General features: G+C 38.4%; 1 protein-coding gene across 1 annotated transcript in view; it reads right to left on the bottom strand.

The window, feature by feature from the left end:
• The window catches only part of Arglu1 (Arginine and glutamate rich 1), a 58,275-nt gene extending 47,601 nt beyond the window's left edge, over positions 1–10,674 (bottom strand). The window contains exon 1 of the mRNA XM_081768472.1: positions 10,328–10,674. Coding sequence (XP_081624598.1) covers positions 10,328–10,467 — 140 coding nt within the window. The 5' untranslated portion in view covers positions 10,468–10,674. The remainder of the gene's footprint in view (positions 1–10,327) is intronic.
• Positions 10,675–18,270: the final 7,596 nt, after the last annotated feature.

The raw sequence follows: 18,270 nt of genomic DNA, 5'->3' as shown, positions 1-18,270 counted from the left end.
AAGCCAAATGTAAGTCGACCAGACTACATATGATTGACTGCATTACATACATAGTGAGCCTATTCCATTAAAAAACTTAAAGCAGGCCTTCTGCTGTAGTTACGCAATAAGTGTGAATGTCAAACACATTTCTAGTGGCTAAATGACCAATATATGTACACTTAACTATTATTTTTCACTTTGAAATCGTTGTTTTTTTTTTTTTTTTTTCGCCACTTTCTTTAATGCAGATTAAATGCTTACAATGGGACGAAAAAAAATGTGTGTTAAGTTTTGATTTTTATATTGGAATGTTAATAAAAAAAAAGTGATACCAGAAATACGGCATACTACAGTTCCTAAACTCAATGTGTTAGACATCCTGTATGCAAAATATGTCTTAGACACCATGTATGCAAAATATCTTTCCCTCAACTCGATTAGGATATGGGATTTTTAGATTTCTGGGCTCTCGGCATCTAAGGCCATTTAGCCCGTCACGTTTGAGGGAGCACACTATCCGGGGAAAGGGAAGGAAGGAAGTGGCCTGGACCTATAAATTAGGTACCACCCCGGCATTTGCCTGGTGTGAATGAAGAAAACCCAGGAAAACCTCATTCAGGGTGGCTGGCCTGAAAGAGCGTGTTACACTTTTTCGACCGAGTGCCCCCACCGGGAATCGAACCCGGGACCGATCGCACCGAAGGCGAGAGTGTTAGCGACTACGCTGCAATCTTTTATTGGTAGTTCTTTATTGGACTTAAGGAAGAGAAGAGTTTGGCAAACGTAATACGAAAGAAAACAAATTTTAATATTCATAAATATGTAATTATTAACTTTCTTTAAAAAAATACAAAAATTAAATCAATATGTTTTAATTAACATTAAGAAAATTAACAGTTCGTCTGATTCCTTTATTTCCTAGCTTTCTTATATAATACAAAAATTAGATCAGAAGTACAAGAATCGTGAACAAGCGAAAAATCAATCCATGACGAGGTTAGGCAACAAATGCCACAAACGCATTAAACTATTTAATTTAGATGAATAAATAAGATAGAGATAGAAAATATACAGATAAATGAGGTGAGATAAAGATAGAAGTGTAGGAAATGTATATATCTTGATTGGCGCTTAGTTTTCAGTGCCTAGCTTACTTTATATGTCGTAAATTGTGATTTTTACTATGTACCTCGCGCCCAAACGTCTGGCGCCTAAACGGCTTTGCGCCCAAACGGCAGCGCCAAAACGTCCGCGCCCAAATGGCGGCGCCCAAACGTCCTGTCCCGAGAATTGACAGCAACTATGTAACATTGTTAATGATAGAATAATAGTGAAATGAAAATAGGGATATAATTGAGGATCACCCTGTATATAAAAATGTATACGTGTGTATGTATGTATATTATAATATAACTTAGGAGAAATTAAAATCAAACTTGGTGCACACATGATTTCAATCTGGACAAAATAATATAAGGTAAGATAGCCTTAGCACCCTAGGGGTGGGATGGAAAGGAAGTGACATGTCAAAAGCAACCGATATGAGTGTCAAATACATAGCGAGTCGCTGAAATAAATAGTAACACTTTCGATGCCATTTACATCAAACTTAGCCTTCATCAGCAGAGAAATTGTGAAAAATAAAATCTAAAAAATGATCAAGATTACTGTCGAATCCATAGTTTTAGAGGTTGCTAAAGTGATTGGCGACAGTCTCGAGGGCATTTAAGCCCATTCCAAGTTTAGTCGAATAGAATGATAAACGAATAAATGTTCGAAGTTTTCGAAAAAAAAAAAATGAAATGAAATCTTTAAGTTTTACGTCCCACGATTATGCCGGCTAGCCTAAAGGAGCCGATGATGATGAGAAATGAATGCAATGGTGGAATGAGGAAAGTGGAAAGAAACGAAAGAACCCTGAGAAAAACCCCATACACGGTGTTTGTCGACCACAAAGCTCACTTGGTACGAGCTGGGATCGAACCAATGACCCCATGCACCAAAGACGAATGCTCTACCGCTGAGCCACCCCGGCCCTTCTGAAATTTTCGAATACTCCGCTTTTAGGAAGGAGGAGGAGGAGTCAGTTTCTATAATTACTTTCGCCATATTGAAAATGACGTTGTTTGTTATTTGTGATTGCATTACAGGAATATCACTAAACAGTTTGAAATTAATATTAGAAAATAGTTCCCACCTGAAGGATTTTACGCGCATCTTCAGGAAATAGTATGATACAAAATTTATCCCAAAAATAGAATATCTTATGGGTTTTTATCATTACAATTTTATTAGAATACTTATCCAAAGGAGGGGAAGAGGCAAGAGGGGTTCAAATATGTTTCAAAACCTGTTTTTCCCATGCAAATGGCTGACATTTCCCCTATTTACTCATAAAGCTCAAGCGTCTTTGTACAGAACGAAAAAGTGGGTTTTATTAAAAAGAGAAAGAAAAAAACAAAAAGAGGAATAAGGATAAGCCACCTTAAGCAAACACACAGATCAGGGTTCCCACAAAAAAGTGAAGATCGATTTTCCTGACATAAATTCTTGAATATAAATGGGAAGATATGGGGTAGTTCTATCATATACTTGTTTAACGGCCTCCTTCATCCCACACACCTTTAATTACCATTTACATATTTGTTATGTTCAGTATAAGTAACTCTTATTTACAGGAAATTTAACATGTAAGTATGTAATAATACACGGATGACACAGTAACATTAAACATTTTTGCAAATTAAACATTTTTTGCTTTAAAAAACAATAAAAAGAAGTAAAAAATATATTGAAAACTCTTCCCCCGTCCTAATATTACCAGCTCTGAGACAGCTAATCCTCACATTTACATTTTTAAACAGAATTTTGTTTTGCTTTCTGTTTTTGAATTTGTTCTACGAGAGCGTCTTGTTCTTGTTCGTAACATAATCCCACTTGTCCTTTCCTTCTTCCAATTTCTTAACTTCAGCACTTAGTTTTCTTCTTCCACCTTTGATTTTACTTTCCTCTACACTTTGGACTAGTTTCTGTTTAAGGTATTCATCACAGCGTCTCCGAACTGAACGAACTGAAAGAAGCATTCTTCGATCAATAAGAACACACTCCACACCTCCATGGTACATGATTGCATCATGCACCCGCCTCTGTGCTCTTTGTACCAGAGAATCTTTGATTTGGTTTTCTACAATAAGTGTTTTATTGAGTGAGAACCCGCCTCCAGTGATGCATTGCCGTGGAATAAAATTAAACATATTTTCACAACATGCCACAAACCGGAATATTCCTGTTTCTTGGATATTACCTTTGCAAAGAAGTCATCTAACCTGATGCTGCCCATCTTCTCTTCGTATTCTCTAAAGTTATGAGACCCCTGAATTTCAATACAGAAAGACATAAATTGACATTGCTTTCTCAGCTACAGAATCAGATATTTTCTTATGCTCATGGTGTTTATCCTAGTCTGAGCAAGTTCTAGAATGTTCTATTGTAGCTGACAGCGCACTTACTAGTTTGTACTTCAGAGGATCCTTTCCACAATCTTTTTGATTGTGCCCAGCAAAAAGTTTCGACTGTCAAGCCTGACGGGACACCTCAGATCCCCCCCCCCCTTCCTCAACTTTCCAACACAATGCAATGAACTGCAGTCTGGTTATAAACAAAAGTATAATAGGCCGCGGTAGCTCGGTGGTAGAGCGTTCACCTCTAGTGCATGGGGTTCCTAGTTCGATCCTCGCTCGTGCCAAGTGAGCTTTGTGGTGGACAAACACCTTGTGCGTGGGTTTTCTCGAGATTCTCACGTTTCCTCCCACTTTCTTCATTCTGTCATTTCATTCATTTCTCATTATCACCGTCACCTTGAGCATAGCAGGCATAACCGTGAGACCAAAACTAAAAGATTTAATTTAATTTAATTTTTTTTTCCAATAATATAATAGGCGAAATTCACTAAGCAGCAGTTGCTTTTCTCTGTTCGTACCCTGCAATTAATTGTACAGACTGAAGATGCCTAAAAACTTAAGATGTGCTATAAAAATGCTTTACAGGAAAACAATATGCAAGTTATTTAAATCAGTGGTACAATCTATTTTCAATATTTTTCGCGCGTTTAGCAATATTTATTTACATGGCTGTATCTGCCAAAATTACGTTCGTCAGTTTAATCTGTTGAAAAGCTTATTTTTCTCCTTGTGTCGTGTGTAATTGTGAGGACCAGATTTACATTTTTCTAAGACCTGGGCCAAAGCACAATTCTGTGTCCCTAGCCTCTGAAAAAGATTATAATTCTTGTTAACTTATCTAATGTGTTGCTGAAGAAAAGTTAGTCATCTTCCCTGTGTTTGTAAATGCAGAAGCACTCAAAGCCATCTTTGTTCCGGAGTATCCGAGTTTCCATCAAGTGCAATGGAAAAAGTATCATTGCAAATTTCGCTCGCTATCAAGTCGAACAGTGTGGTGTTATAACTTCCTCGAGACTGCTACATGCAACAGCGTACTGTTCATTCAGTAATTACATGATTCCCAGCAAATGTCAGAATTTTTTGTTTTTCACTTTTCGAATAAGCTGATATTGATAGCAGAAATGGGACGGAGTTAAAATACGGGACATTTCCCTGTTCCGACTAAATTTACGGGGACGCGAGACACTCGGGCCCAAAAACGGGACACTCCCGTTTTTTTACGGGACGTATGGCAGGCTTAAGCGTAAAATAAATAGATTTATTGTTGAAGTATTCATTTCCGATCCTTCTGCGTTTAATTCAGGAATTTCCCGAGCACTTCTTTCACGGCGTGTACATCAAAACTTCCACTAGTACGGAAATTTGAACTCAGCACTTGAAATAGTAAGCGTTACATAGTCTTCGGAACCCCGAGCATTAAGCTTCTTAAATTTGACAAGAATGTTTACGCTATTGCTGGTATTGATTCTACAGACTGCTTATTTGAAGAGTAGCAACAATTGACTGAATTAAACTGTTATTGTTGGAAAACCAAATTTTAGTTGAAGAACCTTGTTTTTTACATCAAAGGTAAGAAATAATACTAATAGTTTTACTAATGTATTACAAGTGTACTATTAGTACCGGCACCTCTGACCTTAAACTCGTCAAACGTATGAGTGATAATGTCCCTCGGTGTCGCAAAGTCAACGAGCATCCTATTCACGGAAAATATTTTCTAAAGTACAAAATTGCTTATTTTACTTCAAATAGGCTATAAGCATAAATCTGTCCTATATTTCAAGGTAAGGTAATTTTTAATTCATTTAGTGCATTCAGAACTTTATAAAAGTCTTATGTTGAATGTTGTTGTATACCTTAACGTGAAAGCCTCTAATTCGCCCAAGGAAAGTCTAAAGTCTGATAAAAATCACTTACAATGTGATCACCTTAGTTGTATCAATAATATACTAACAAATAGGTCAAAAACCCAGGTGGGTTTTAAAGCGGGTTTTTTCAGGTGGGTCCAACCCGAAAAAACCCACCGGGTTTTTTCGGGCTGGGCCCACTTGGGCAAACCCTGTCCCTACTGCGATTACATTCATGCATGGAAACAATCCTTTCGGCCAAAGATTCAAAATAAAAAAGACAAATCGCTGTTATCCCGCTATTATATTATCCAGACGAATTTGACATTAAGCCACCAGGCTACATGAACTATTGTGTAATACATGAATATGTTTACTCTTTGATGATATGAGAACGCACGACCTCATTTTTCATTTTTATACACCACACTCTCTATTACAAAATTTCAAAGAGTAAGAAGGGACGACTGGATCGAAGATCAAACAGAGTCTCCAGATTCTCTTATCAGTAACTTAACCATTACGCACGCTATTCAGTTTCTCCTCAAACCCAGGCATATATTTTCATTCATGAAATTGATACTGTTATTCATTTAGGAACGAAGATGATGCTCCATATTGCTAGAAATTGTCTGTCGTCTGCATTTCGTCAAATACTTTTAAAAAAAATCCATAATGTGTTTGTTTACACACACCGTTTGTGTGTTTGTCCACAGTTTTCCAAAGTCCTTCCACAGTTGTCACACGCCGTTTTCCCAAAGCCCGCTTCAGCAATCCAAATCCACAATAGTCCATAGGACTTGCATCTGGAGATTTAACAGGTACCTCATTGAAAGATATCACCTGTATACCACTTGCCTTCTCCATCTCCCTGTAGAATGCGAGGGACGATCGTGAGGTATGTGATGAGGCCTTGTCCATGTGAATGCGCACCAGATTGGCGTCATTTCCACACATTGTTGGAATCTCATGCTCGTAGATCGGCAGCATAATCTGCTCCTGAAAATACTGCGAATTTATTTTGCAGTTCTTCGCCACCGTACGAATCTTTAGTTTACCTCGGTAACAGTAGCCAGTAACGACCATGAACTCTTTTGGGAAGGATTCTTTACAGACACGGACCCACCTTCTGAAGTTCTTGGCGCCTTTCTCTCGGTACATGATGGCTCTCCGTTTGCCGCAATCGGAAAGGTAAATCCATGCTTCATCGAGCGTTACGACGTACAAATCCATCTTTGCTTTGCCAGATGTCGTTCGTACAGCTTTCGGGCGTTACACTTTCGTTCCTTTTGGTGGCATCCGTGAGAAAATGGCCGCAAGCTTTCATGACTTTTTCCAGCTTGAGTTGATGATGTACGGTCTGGCTCACAGTCCCCAAAGACACGTCAAGGCGATTAGCCATACACCTTTGTGTTGGTGGATTTTCTCGCATTGCCATTTTGCGAAGTTTCCTCTGCATGGTGGAGGTGGCCTTGGTGCATTCCCGCTTCCTAGGCAACTTCGTTAGTGATCCAAATGGTGGAGCCTCGTTGCCCTTGTACTTTTTAATAATGTTTTTTATTCCTCTTAAACTGATGTTGCAACCATTCTTCTTGCACTGTTTTCTATTGACAAGAACACTAAAGTGTGCGTCATAGAGAGCCGCAACATAGCCTTCCCAAAACCGGCTTAGTTTGGGCGGCATCTTGGTCACAGAGCAGTAACCCACACACTTGGAAACAAATTTAACACAACACTCACAACAATGGTCCTGTTTTGTGCGTTATCGTCGTCCGCGCGGAAAACAACTCCGTTTCCAGAAAGCCATGAGCCAGGTCGGGTGAGTCCATTCTCCGCGGGAGGGGGAAGGAAAGAAACCGGCCAAACGTAGGCTGAACAACCTCTGTACATACATACATATGTTCTAGTCTGTGAAAGAAACCTTTCCTACATTACCGATATCTCAACAAGCCCTTCTCAGTAAAAGAAACGTATTGCAAAATAATGGTTTGATGATTGTTCTTTCCTAATCTCTTGAGGAGTGTTAAAAAACACAACGGTTCATCATTTAGGAAAAGAGTGCCTGTAATTCAAAATGTTGTGAATGAAGAATAAAACATTAAAATATTGCAAATAAGTCAACTCAGGACATTTCGCAGGATGTTTAAAAAATACATTTCGCAGGATGTTTTAAAAAAAAGGACATTTCTCGATTTTCTAGGTCTTGGCAACACGCAGGACAGCTCTTTGAAAAACAGTACATTTGATCACTCTAACGTAAGAAAAAATATCGGAATCTTCATTTTAGATATAACTAACAAGGTAGAAATACGACATGGAAAGTGAGTTTTTTTCCCACGTAAATACTACGTGAAGGCAGTATACAAAGTAATAAAAAAAAGTGTCGCAAAGCTGTATCACACGCAAGGCACGTGTTCTTATTCCATATAAAGTATTCCCACTAACCTCATTTATGCGTACACCACTGTCGCTGTCACGGACTACTTCCTACGGACGCATCCTTTTCCGCGCACAAGTTGGTTTTGTGTTTTTTAGTTAATTCGGATTTTATACACTGCAGTTTATATGCCATATGTCCAAAAGCTGTATTATACTCAGCCCAACTAAAGACAACTTGTACCCATAATGCAACTTCTTTAAGAAAAATTTTCTAAGGCAGTAAGAGTGTATTTCGTGTTAAGAGAAGTTCATATTTCATGAATACTGTTTAAGTATCCCCTTGCGTGACAATCTAGTACAGGAAAGAAGTATTTTCATATACGTTTTGGAAATTTTTGTTCCAGGGACATGTATTTGGTAGGGAGACTCCGCTCCAATCTCCCTTCTTAAAGTTAATTTACGTAACATTGTACTAGAACGTTGTTATAGCGATAGTTCGAAACATGAGATTATAATTTTTTGTTATCTATGAATATTGCGTCGTTTGCGGCATTACTCGAGCATACACTTCTACCAAATTTTGACACATTTCCTACATGAGAAGCTTCTTTACTACTTGCAGATTGACTTCAGGGGGATTCAGTATAAATACAATATGGACGAATGCCATAAAAGCTACAGTGTCCAAAACACGAACCAACTTGTGGTAGTGGCCACTAAAAAGCACGAATTCTATATAACAGAGTCAGGGCAGGAGCGCAGCAGGGCAGGGACCCGAGAGGCAGCGAGGGGGTACGTCCGTAGGGAGTAGGCCCGTCAACGACAGGGGTATACACATAAACGAAGATAGTGAAAGAGCACACTTACACATACAATACTTTCACTACCACATAGAATTCGGCATTTATTCCGAAGTTGGTCGTTCGCCTATATTTTGGCTAAAAGTGTAATAATTGGTTCCTTTCTGTACCAAAGTTTAATATTTAATTCAAATAGTATTGCCGAGCGACGGTGAGCGAGTGAAGGCGGGTCAGAGCCCGGCAGAGGACGTTATTTGCTGTCTTTATTACAACTAAATGGGAAGGGGGACCTGTGTTCTAGAAGCTTGACGCCATGTTCATTATGTTATCGTTACATTGACAAGTGTAAATTTCTCCACTTTTCTTTATGGTTATTTGCTTACCGCATTTTCTACAATCTATTTTTAGATTTAGTAAGCGATGACTTTTACTTTCTTTTAATAGATTTTCCTGATTATCACCAGCCATGTTACAAAACAAATGTTTATTAAATTACCATAATCCTTGTAAATTATTTGTTGTAGCTTTGGAAAATTCAAGATTACTAATAAAACTCCAACTGAGCAAAGCAGTATATATATTTTAAAATTATATATTTGTATTACAATTTCGGCTATGTAACACAAATATGTAATTTTAAAATATATATATACTGATTTGCTCAGTTGGAGTTTTATTAGTTACCATAATCCCACCGTGAAGTAACCTTGCGCCAAGTAGTTCCCTCCGCTTGCCAAATAGTTCCATGTTTAGAACAGTTTATATAAGAAAAAAAACAACATTCGCTCTTTTTATACATTATCAAGCACACAAACAAGCAAATTATTTATTTCTTCCCGGTAAATTTTCAAAATTTTGCTACAGAAACAGAAGACCAACTTTGGAACTTAACCCTACAATTCATTTTAATTTGTTGTGCACTGATAGTAATTACCTATATTCACACTCATTCCTTCACCAAAAAAAAAAAAAAAAAAAAAAAAAAAAATGTTTCACATCGTATTTTACCTATACAGTTTCTATTTGGTAGAACCGTCTGTTCGAGTGAACCCAAGTTTGCAACACAACATCTGAAGGTGCTAATTTCGCGCAGTAATATAATACAAATGAATATGTAGCCTTTTTAGTGAAGGGCACAGAAAGCATGAAAATAAAATTTGTGATTAACAGTTAAGATTGAACACGGAAAAAGATAATTTTTCATAAGGTATATTAAAATAATAACAAATAAACAATATTACAATATTAAAAATATGTTGATGCGAGTCTATTCGGGGCCGTCATTTGTGGATGATTAGCCTAACATTTTGCCGAAATTCTCACGTGAGGAATGAAGCCTGAGGCGTTATGTTTGGCGCCGTGGGGTTGTTTTGATAAGCTTCACTGAGCCAACAATTTGTGAAAGAAATCAAACCTAATTTAACCTTTTCTAGCCTAATCTATTCACAAATAATTATTATAATGCTGCAAATGCAAGGCTTAACGGAATAAATGCTCAGTAAACAGAAAACGCATATTTTAGTACCTTGTCCAATCCAACCGTATGTAAAACGTTCCTTGACTGCTGGTCGGTAAGTTAGAAAACTAATATAAAACTTACAAAGTTTGATCTGATTAGTTAACAACGTTTCACAACTAGTAAAATACAAACTTTTTAACTACGTTAAGTCACTTGTTGATTAGACCTTAGTTCTTTAATAACAGCATAGAGCAAGGTAATAATTTAGTTCCTCTTCAGTAACAGTAGCCATTTAAATTTGTTCAAAATAAACATTACGTCATATATGAAACAAACCTCTAAATGCACCACATATACTACTAATACCATTACAGGAACCAATTCCTAATATATACGTACCTAGTCCTAGCATTTCTGTCTCTGGACTTCTCCCTATGTTTATTGTGCGAGCTTCTTTCTCTTGATTTGGACCTCTTTCGTGAATGTTTGCTCTTATGATGGCGCCTCGGTGACCTGCTCCTACTTCGAGACCTTCCCATGTTTATACGAGTCAATTTGCTTAATAAGTATTGATATTAAATAACTACAAACGTATGTAATAGAAATATACTACTTATTTTTGTTAAAAACTGCAGTAAGTAATTATAAAAAGTGCTATGATTTACAGGAATACTACACACACTTTTCCACAAATTCCAATCCACAGTATTTCAATATATAGTACGTGGTTATCGTTCAGTTAAGCTACGGATTTCTTCTTCTTCTTCTTCTTTTCAAATGATTTTAACACCGAAAAATCTTGTTCAATTCAGCTAAACGTAGTATAAACTAGCAAAAGTATTGTAAGAATAATAGTGTAGGAACACGTGTCAATTCGTTACACAAGTAATAATTGAATTCAAAAGTACTTAAGTGTCTCATAAAACCCATTTGCTACCAACCTCAACGCGAACTCCAGTTTCAGATCTAGAATTTCATGACAGTAGCAACTAATTTGTACGGACAGGCAGTGGCGGACTGTGCCGCCCGAGGCCTGTTCTCTGTAAAAATCACTTAAGATATTGCTCGATTAGTTATAACTAATTCAAACCTCCGTTCTGATCGAGGTTGTCGAGAAAGACAGACGAGACGACGTTTTTCTCGTCAGCCTCGGTTCTGATTCATAGCAACCAGTGGCGTAACTAACGGGTCAGCAGTGCTAACGAAGGGGAGGCACTAGGGAAAGAGGGCCTTTGCCCAATCCGTGGATTTGATTGTTGAAAAATCAATAAGGCAATAAAAATGTCTCAAAAATACATGTAAGTTATTAACTCAAAAATGTAATATTGTCCATAATTTATGTATTCAATAATGTGATGTGCATTCAATAACATATAAAGAGCAAAGAGCTGATTCTCCTATGGTAAGGAAACCGAGTTAGACATGGGGTTGTTGCACGCGAGTGGTGGCGATAAATAACGGTCCCCTAAGCACAGCAATTATGTCAGAAAACGGGCCCGAAGCCCTAAACATCGGGCCCTGAAGTTTCGAGCTTGGGTCCCTTCAATTCACCAATGAAATATGTAGTTCTTGGGTGTCAGAGGTGGTAATGGAAAGGTTGTGGTCCCCTGACCATAGCGGTGATGTCAGAAATCTAGTCCGGGACCTGATGTCTCCAGATATCGGGTTCCGAAAGTATAGGGTCGGATACCTAATATTCACCAATGAAGCAGGGAGATTTTGGACGTGAGTGGTTGCATTGGAAAGGATCGTTTTCCCCTGAGCACACCTGTGATGTCGTAAATCTGGCCGGGGCCCGAAGCTCAAGAAATCGGGAACCAAAAGATGTTCATGTCATATTCTACATGTTTTTTGCTCATAAAAGTAAGTTTCCTTATTATCCTGCCTGAATGTTATTCAACCGAACATTACAAAACAATGCTGTGATACTGCATGTCAGTAAGAGACAGTGCATATGGAATAGAAGAGACCTGAGCCCAAACATGCTGATTCCTATTTCTTGGGTTTCGGGCCACAGGATCAATTTCTAACATCACCGCTGTGCTCGGGGGACCTGGTTCTTTCCAACGCCACAACTCACCACTTCTTTTCAACTCCACGTCTAACATAAGTTCCCTAACAAACAAAAAAAAAAAAAAAAAACTGTAGGAGGATTTTCATGGAATATTCTCTATGTTCCTTGTATGTACTATTCATGAAAATTAAATTCCTCGTAATTTTGAAGATGGCGATCGTGTCATATTCAGATCTCTTCCAATGTAAAAAGTCGCTTTCTTGAAGGCACATGTACGATTCATTGCAAAGATCTTCCAACTGTAGAAAATAAAGAAAGCGAAATAATATAAAGGTAACCAAGAAAGTTCTGACGCTTTTTTACTCACCACCTTCAAACATCGATATGTCACCCAGTGGCGGCGATTGGACGTTAAAAGTGGGGGGCAAGACATGATCTGAATATTTGTATATTAATGTTGGTTCTCCAGGTTGTTTCTAACACTTTATTTGACGAAAGGTTGTATAACTAAAAGGATGCTATCTCTTTTAGTTAAAATACCATACATCGTATTTCATATTTATTAAGCAAATTGACAAGAGCAAATTCTTAATTTATATTTTGAAAAAGAAAGTTATAAATTTGCTTGTAATTTATGTTCCAGTATCATCATAATTATCACAGGTATTTTGTCAACATTGACAGGTCACTTGCCATAACTGAGAAGCTTCCGATTTCCACGGTCTTCCGCTAACCTGTTCGTCTTCACGTATGATTTTTCTGTTTTGGTATCGTCCATCAATTGTTGCCTCCTACCCACTCTCCCTATTTTTCCTGCCACCATACCCTGTAGCACATCCCTAATGATACAGTTCCTTCTTAGCCAATGTCCCAACCAGTTTCCCTTCCTCTTCGCAATAATATCTAAAATTGCTCTTTTCTCCTCCACCATCTCAAATACCCTGACATAAAGCACTTTTTAAAATAGGCTTTTGATGTTTTTAAAACTCGTGGGGCTTTATGCAGAGTTGTTGTGTGATTAGTGCTATACTAAAGAGTTCGACTAACATGTTTCCTGTTCGACTAATATATCAAGTGTTACTTTTGATAGTATATTATTGACATTTTTATATCGATACTTCCGGTACAGTACAGATTTTCCACAATCTTATGTGGAAAATATAATCTCTCATTCTGCGTAACAAGAGCACATGCATTGGATTATTTTCCTTTTTTTGAAATGTCCCCATGCCATAATCGTCGGTGGACCACTGATGGGCAAGTAGCGACATATCGGCAAAACTTGGTGGCCTCGCAGCGACGATGCGTGGTGGCTCCACTTCCGTTTTGAAAATTATACACTATGATTTGAAATGATTTGTTTACACTAAGGTAAACCTAAAAAACACTAAAAAAAAAGTTTCCTGGAGTGGACGCGTACCATCTACCTTATGATTACTAGGCGCGTGTTCTTCCGCCTTCGTCACGGAGGCGATGAAGAAAACTTCGCTTGTAGAGGGATAAATCGTCGAGGTCTTTTTAATTTGGCTAATTAGAGTGCTCGTTTATCTGTGTATATTTGACGATAACCGTTTGGAACAAGACAAAATGCATTCACCTTGTAATTTTAAAACAAAATGACACGCGTCTATTTACTTTATTTCATAGTTTTCCCGTATTCACTTTTTAATGATCGGCTACAGGTATCATCTTAATTAACACGATTATACGCACTCATCTTAAGATTTTTCACCTTATGGTGTAGAGGCAGGGGTTACTCTTGACCTCCGGAGCTCACTTTATGAACAATTCGCCAGGAAATATAATATATAATAACAACCGCATGCACATAACTGGCGATAGTTCGTGTTGATCCTTTCGCGATACTCCGCGACGAATCGAAAGCGCGTGGACCAAAATGAAGTTCTAGCTGCTATGCGGTGGTAACTTCAACACTCCGACTCAAGATATCTGTTTCGATTCGACGAAGCCCTGCCGCCAGTGGCACACTAGCATCAATCCTTCGACGCATAGCCATATCGACGATCGACACATATCTGCAAGTGGGCATCTAGGTATTGGCGACGTTTAAGGTTTGCAGGTGGCAACACTGACGTGAAAAACCTTTTTGCGAAACAAGAGCATACGCAATTTATCAGGCTCTTATAATATTAATGATGTTTTGTGTTCGTTTGCTTGGAGCTTAATGCTCTTTTTCAGTAACTAGGCTAATGAGATCTTTCTTGTCCCAAAGACGAGAACGCTTCTACTTATTCAAAACGGATCAAGAACAAAGGTGCCTGGCAACCCTTACTTTTTATATAAGATGTGTGTGAATCATCACAATAATGAGATCTGATAAAACTGGACTGCAAATACTGTGAGAAACTTGTGGTAAACAACACCGTAGCAAACAACACCATAGCAAACAACACGCCACCATCGCGTCCTCCCGCATTTTCCACGCTACCACCACCGTCCGCGTCTCTCTGCGGATTCCCGTACCGCGTATACGCCCATGCGCGTTTTTCCCGCCCGCGTCAATTTTTTCGCGCCAGAACAGGTTAATTTAAATCAAATGTGCACATATGTTCTAGGAAAAACAAGTTACCCAAACTTTATCCCAAATTTAAATATTTTAAACATAAACATTACGCGAATTTAAGTAAAATTTCGCGTTTTTCACTGATTTATTACTATTCTATTGATAAAATCTATATAAATATCAAACTCAGGATGCCTCCCTAAATGACGCCCTTCTTGTCATCGCTCAGTCAACTATTGAATGATGTAGCGAAAGAATTCCTCAACTGCTCATTGCATCACCCAATCATGAGGAAAGGTCTCCCCCCCCCCCAAATGATCAAGATATGGAAAAGGTGGTAGGTTGACACAAGGGTAGGTTGACGCACTGGAAATTAAATCCATCTTCAGAGGTTGGTATCCCTGATACGCATGCCACAGGAGTGGCTTCTTAGCGCGCAGTTACTGTTGTACTTTCATGGATAGAGGAGGGAGTTTCAAGAGTTGAGAATAAATAAAAAAAAAAAAAAAGTTTTTAGAGGAGGTAAGTACATTTTTATACTTCTAGCTTTTTATGTGATTTGAGGTAGTAATTTATTAGTAAAGAAAACAACCAACCACGTATTTCAAAGGTTACTGTTTCGTCTGCAACAGGCATTGAGGTAAACAGTGTATGATTTATAGTCATTGTTTGCGGAAGCAAATAAGCTGACATGGCGCGATGGGGCTGGTCGACACAAAAGGCTTGGGGTAGATTGACACGTGTGTCAACCAATCCCGTGTGGTGATGAACAATATTTTGAATGTATTTTGTTAAGTCTTATGGTGAATATTGTTTCATTTTCAGAAGTTTGACATATTTCCTTCTTTCAGTTTGACCTATATTTATTGATTGATACTTCACCGCATATATCCTGGCGCAACAAAAATGTATTACGTAAGGAGCTTAACCACTTAGACTATAGGTCTCAGATGTAAACTGAGTTAAATATTCTGATTAGGCTGTTCATTTCTAGATGTTTGTTCACTAGGCCTAGCCTAGCTTATTGTGTACTGATGGACAGACCTACATGAGTCAATATTTCTTTTCTTTCAGAAATGGTGCGTACTTAGCAAAGAAAGACTGACAGATCAACTACTCCAGCAAATGTTATGCTGCAGGCAGTGTGGGCTGTGAAGGATGGCCTATTTCAGTCAATCGATCAATTCGTAGAGTAGCCAATGATTATAAAATACCATTTAAGACTTTGGACAGATATTGCAAAAAACTGACAGGACATGAGAATGTATTATAGGGAGCTAGCTTGTTTACCAGCGGGGGCTGAGGTAAAGGGGGAAAATTTCAACAATTTTTCTGCCTGACTCTTGCAATACTCCCTTATCCTCCTCCTATATGTCAGCGTTGCCAGGGTTAAAAATTTGTCACATGAATGTCATTCTGAAGAGTTAGTGTGAGTTGGTTATTTGTTGTGTGCTGTTGTGGTTGCGGTTTTGTTGCTTATTATTCATTTGACAATGGCTTCACAGCGTAAGAGAGGGCAAACGATACACAGCGAAGCTAGAGAAGTAATAAGGAAGGCCATAGTGCAGTGCGACGAAAAAGCGAAGGAGAAAAAACTGAAGCATTTGTTATCACAGCCTAATTTGCGTGTGTCTACGTATACAGCGATCTTCGATAGGGATTGCATAATTGCATAAACTCTTTGAATTAAGTAAGTATTAGCTGAATTTTTTAACAACGCACTGGCAACCCCGCCCAGGACCGTCGAATAACCGTTTCTTGGCGACGGGGTGGGGAACGTGCCAATCAACTCTGAATTCCTCAGCCTCGCATTAAAGCTAGCTCCCTATAATATGTATGCCTCCCACAAACAATAATTCTTTCTTTAATATAGGATAATGGAAAAAAAAAAAAAGTTGATCTCACACGCACAAGAGAAGGAACTTGAAATGTAGCCCCACTTGAAGGAAGCATCTGATATCTATTTTGGAGTGACCTCCAAATAATTTCGAAATTAGGTTACGCGTACGCAATAGCTTTGGGTGTTAAAATTCCTTCAAACTGGAGTGATAAAAGGCTTGCTGGACCAAATTGGTTTACGTCTTTTTCAAACACCATAAAGATCTATACGTTAGAACACCTGAACCCACGAGTTTGGTTCGAGCATCTGGTTTCAACAAGAACAACGTGAGTGAACCCTTTTCGAATCTGAAAACTGTGTTGGATCGTTTGAAGTTACGTCCAAGTGAAGTCTGGAACATGGATAAGAGTGGACTACTGTACAAAAACCTGAGAGAGTAGTGACACGGAAAGGACGGAAACAAATAGGAAAGATAACACCTGGTGAGAGAGGACAGTTGGTAACCATAGCAATTGCGGTATCTGCTACTGGCAACAAATTCCTGTTTATTTTTTATTTCCTCGAGTACACTATAAGGATCATTTTGTGAGCAGAGACCCTTAGGAAGTTCTGGTGGATCAAACGTGTCTGGTCCGATGAATGAAGCCAACTTCGTTGACTTCATTAACCCTTTGGGGATCCTATGGTACAATTTGTACCATATGCACTTTTCATGGTACATTGCGTTATTTCTCTTCTATTTGAGCTTTTTCGTCCGGTTTTTTTTTTTTTTTTGTTTTCCAAGTCCAGAGGCCTTGTAGAAGACATTACGTATGGTTTCAGACCGTCCTGCGTCCAGACATAGGAGGTGATGACGTCATAAAACAAAAAATTATTTTCTCATTTTCTAAACCTATGTTCAATATTTTTTGGCGGGCTTATTTTTCTACGTAGAAGATTGAAATTTTGCACAAACATTCAGTCCACCGAGTACAATTTACCAGATTTTTTGTTCCGATGTCAGTGCTAAAACAGGGCGGAACCAGAGGGGCAAAAGGGTAAAAATAGGTATTTTTTACCCCAAAAATCCCGTTTTTCGTCATTTTCCCGCCAAAAAACATGATAGGACCACGTGAGTCATACCGTCTGAAAGGCCGTTCCATTCTGAAAAGAACGACGATCGAATTATTATTCTAGGGTAATTAGGGCCGTCTCAGTGAATTTTTATCCAAATATACTTCTGTATAGGGTAAAAGTGGGGCAAAGTAGGGAAATTTTCTCTGGCAGGCCTATTTTTTCACGTAGAAGATTGAAATTTTGCACAAACATTCAGTCCACCGAGTAGTATTTACCAGAAGTTTTTTTTCCGATTTCTGCGTAAAAACAGGGGGGTCCAGAGGGGCAAAAGTTGAAAAAAGGGAAATTTTGCCCCCCAAAATCCCTTGTTTCAGGAATTTCCCGCCTTAGATACATGATGGAAACATATGACTGGTACCGCCTGAAAGACAGTTCTATTCTGAAGAGAATGATTGGCGGATTATAGTCCTAGGGTAATTAGGGATGTGTCAGGAATTTTTTCCCTGAGATCATAGTGTTTTATGGTACTTTGGGGCACTGTGGGAATTTTTGATAAAAATTGTCCCGCCCTTACTATTCAAGATAGAAACTTGAAATTTGGCCCACACATTCAGTATACTAAGTACTATTTCTCAGATTTTTTTTAGATGGCTACGATCACACAGGGGGGGTCCAGGGGGGGCCAAAGTTCGAGAAAAAAAAATTTCCCTCCGAAATTTTCACTTTGACATTTTTTCCCCGCTTCTGGTATATGGTATGAGCACGCAAGTAGTATCATTTGAAAGCCAGCTCTATTCTGAAGAGAATGAGGTATGAACCATGATCCTAGGATAAATAGTGACGATACAGTAGCTGCTTGACTGAAAGTCTAAAAAATAGCCCAAAAAGCCAGGATCCCCAAAGGGTTA

This window comes from Thermobia domestica, chromosome 8, assembly GCF_964235325.1.
Source record: "Thermobia domestica chromosome 8, izTheDome1.hap1.1, whole genome shotgun sequence".
NCBI classification, from domain to species: domain Eukaryota; kingdom Metazoa; phylum Arthropoda; class Insecta; order Zygentoma; family Lepismatidae; genus Thermobia; species Thermobia domestica.
The sequence above is the reverse complement of the archived record's forward strand: the minus strand, read 5'-3'. Positions and strand labels throughout refer to the sequence as shown.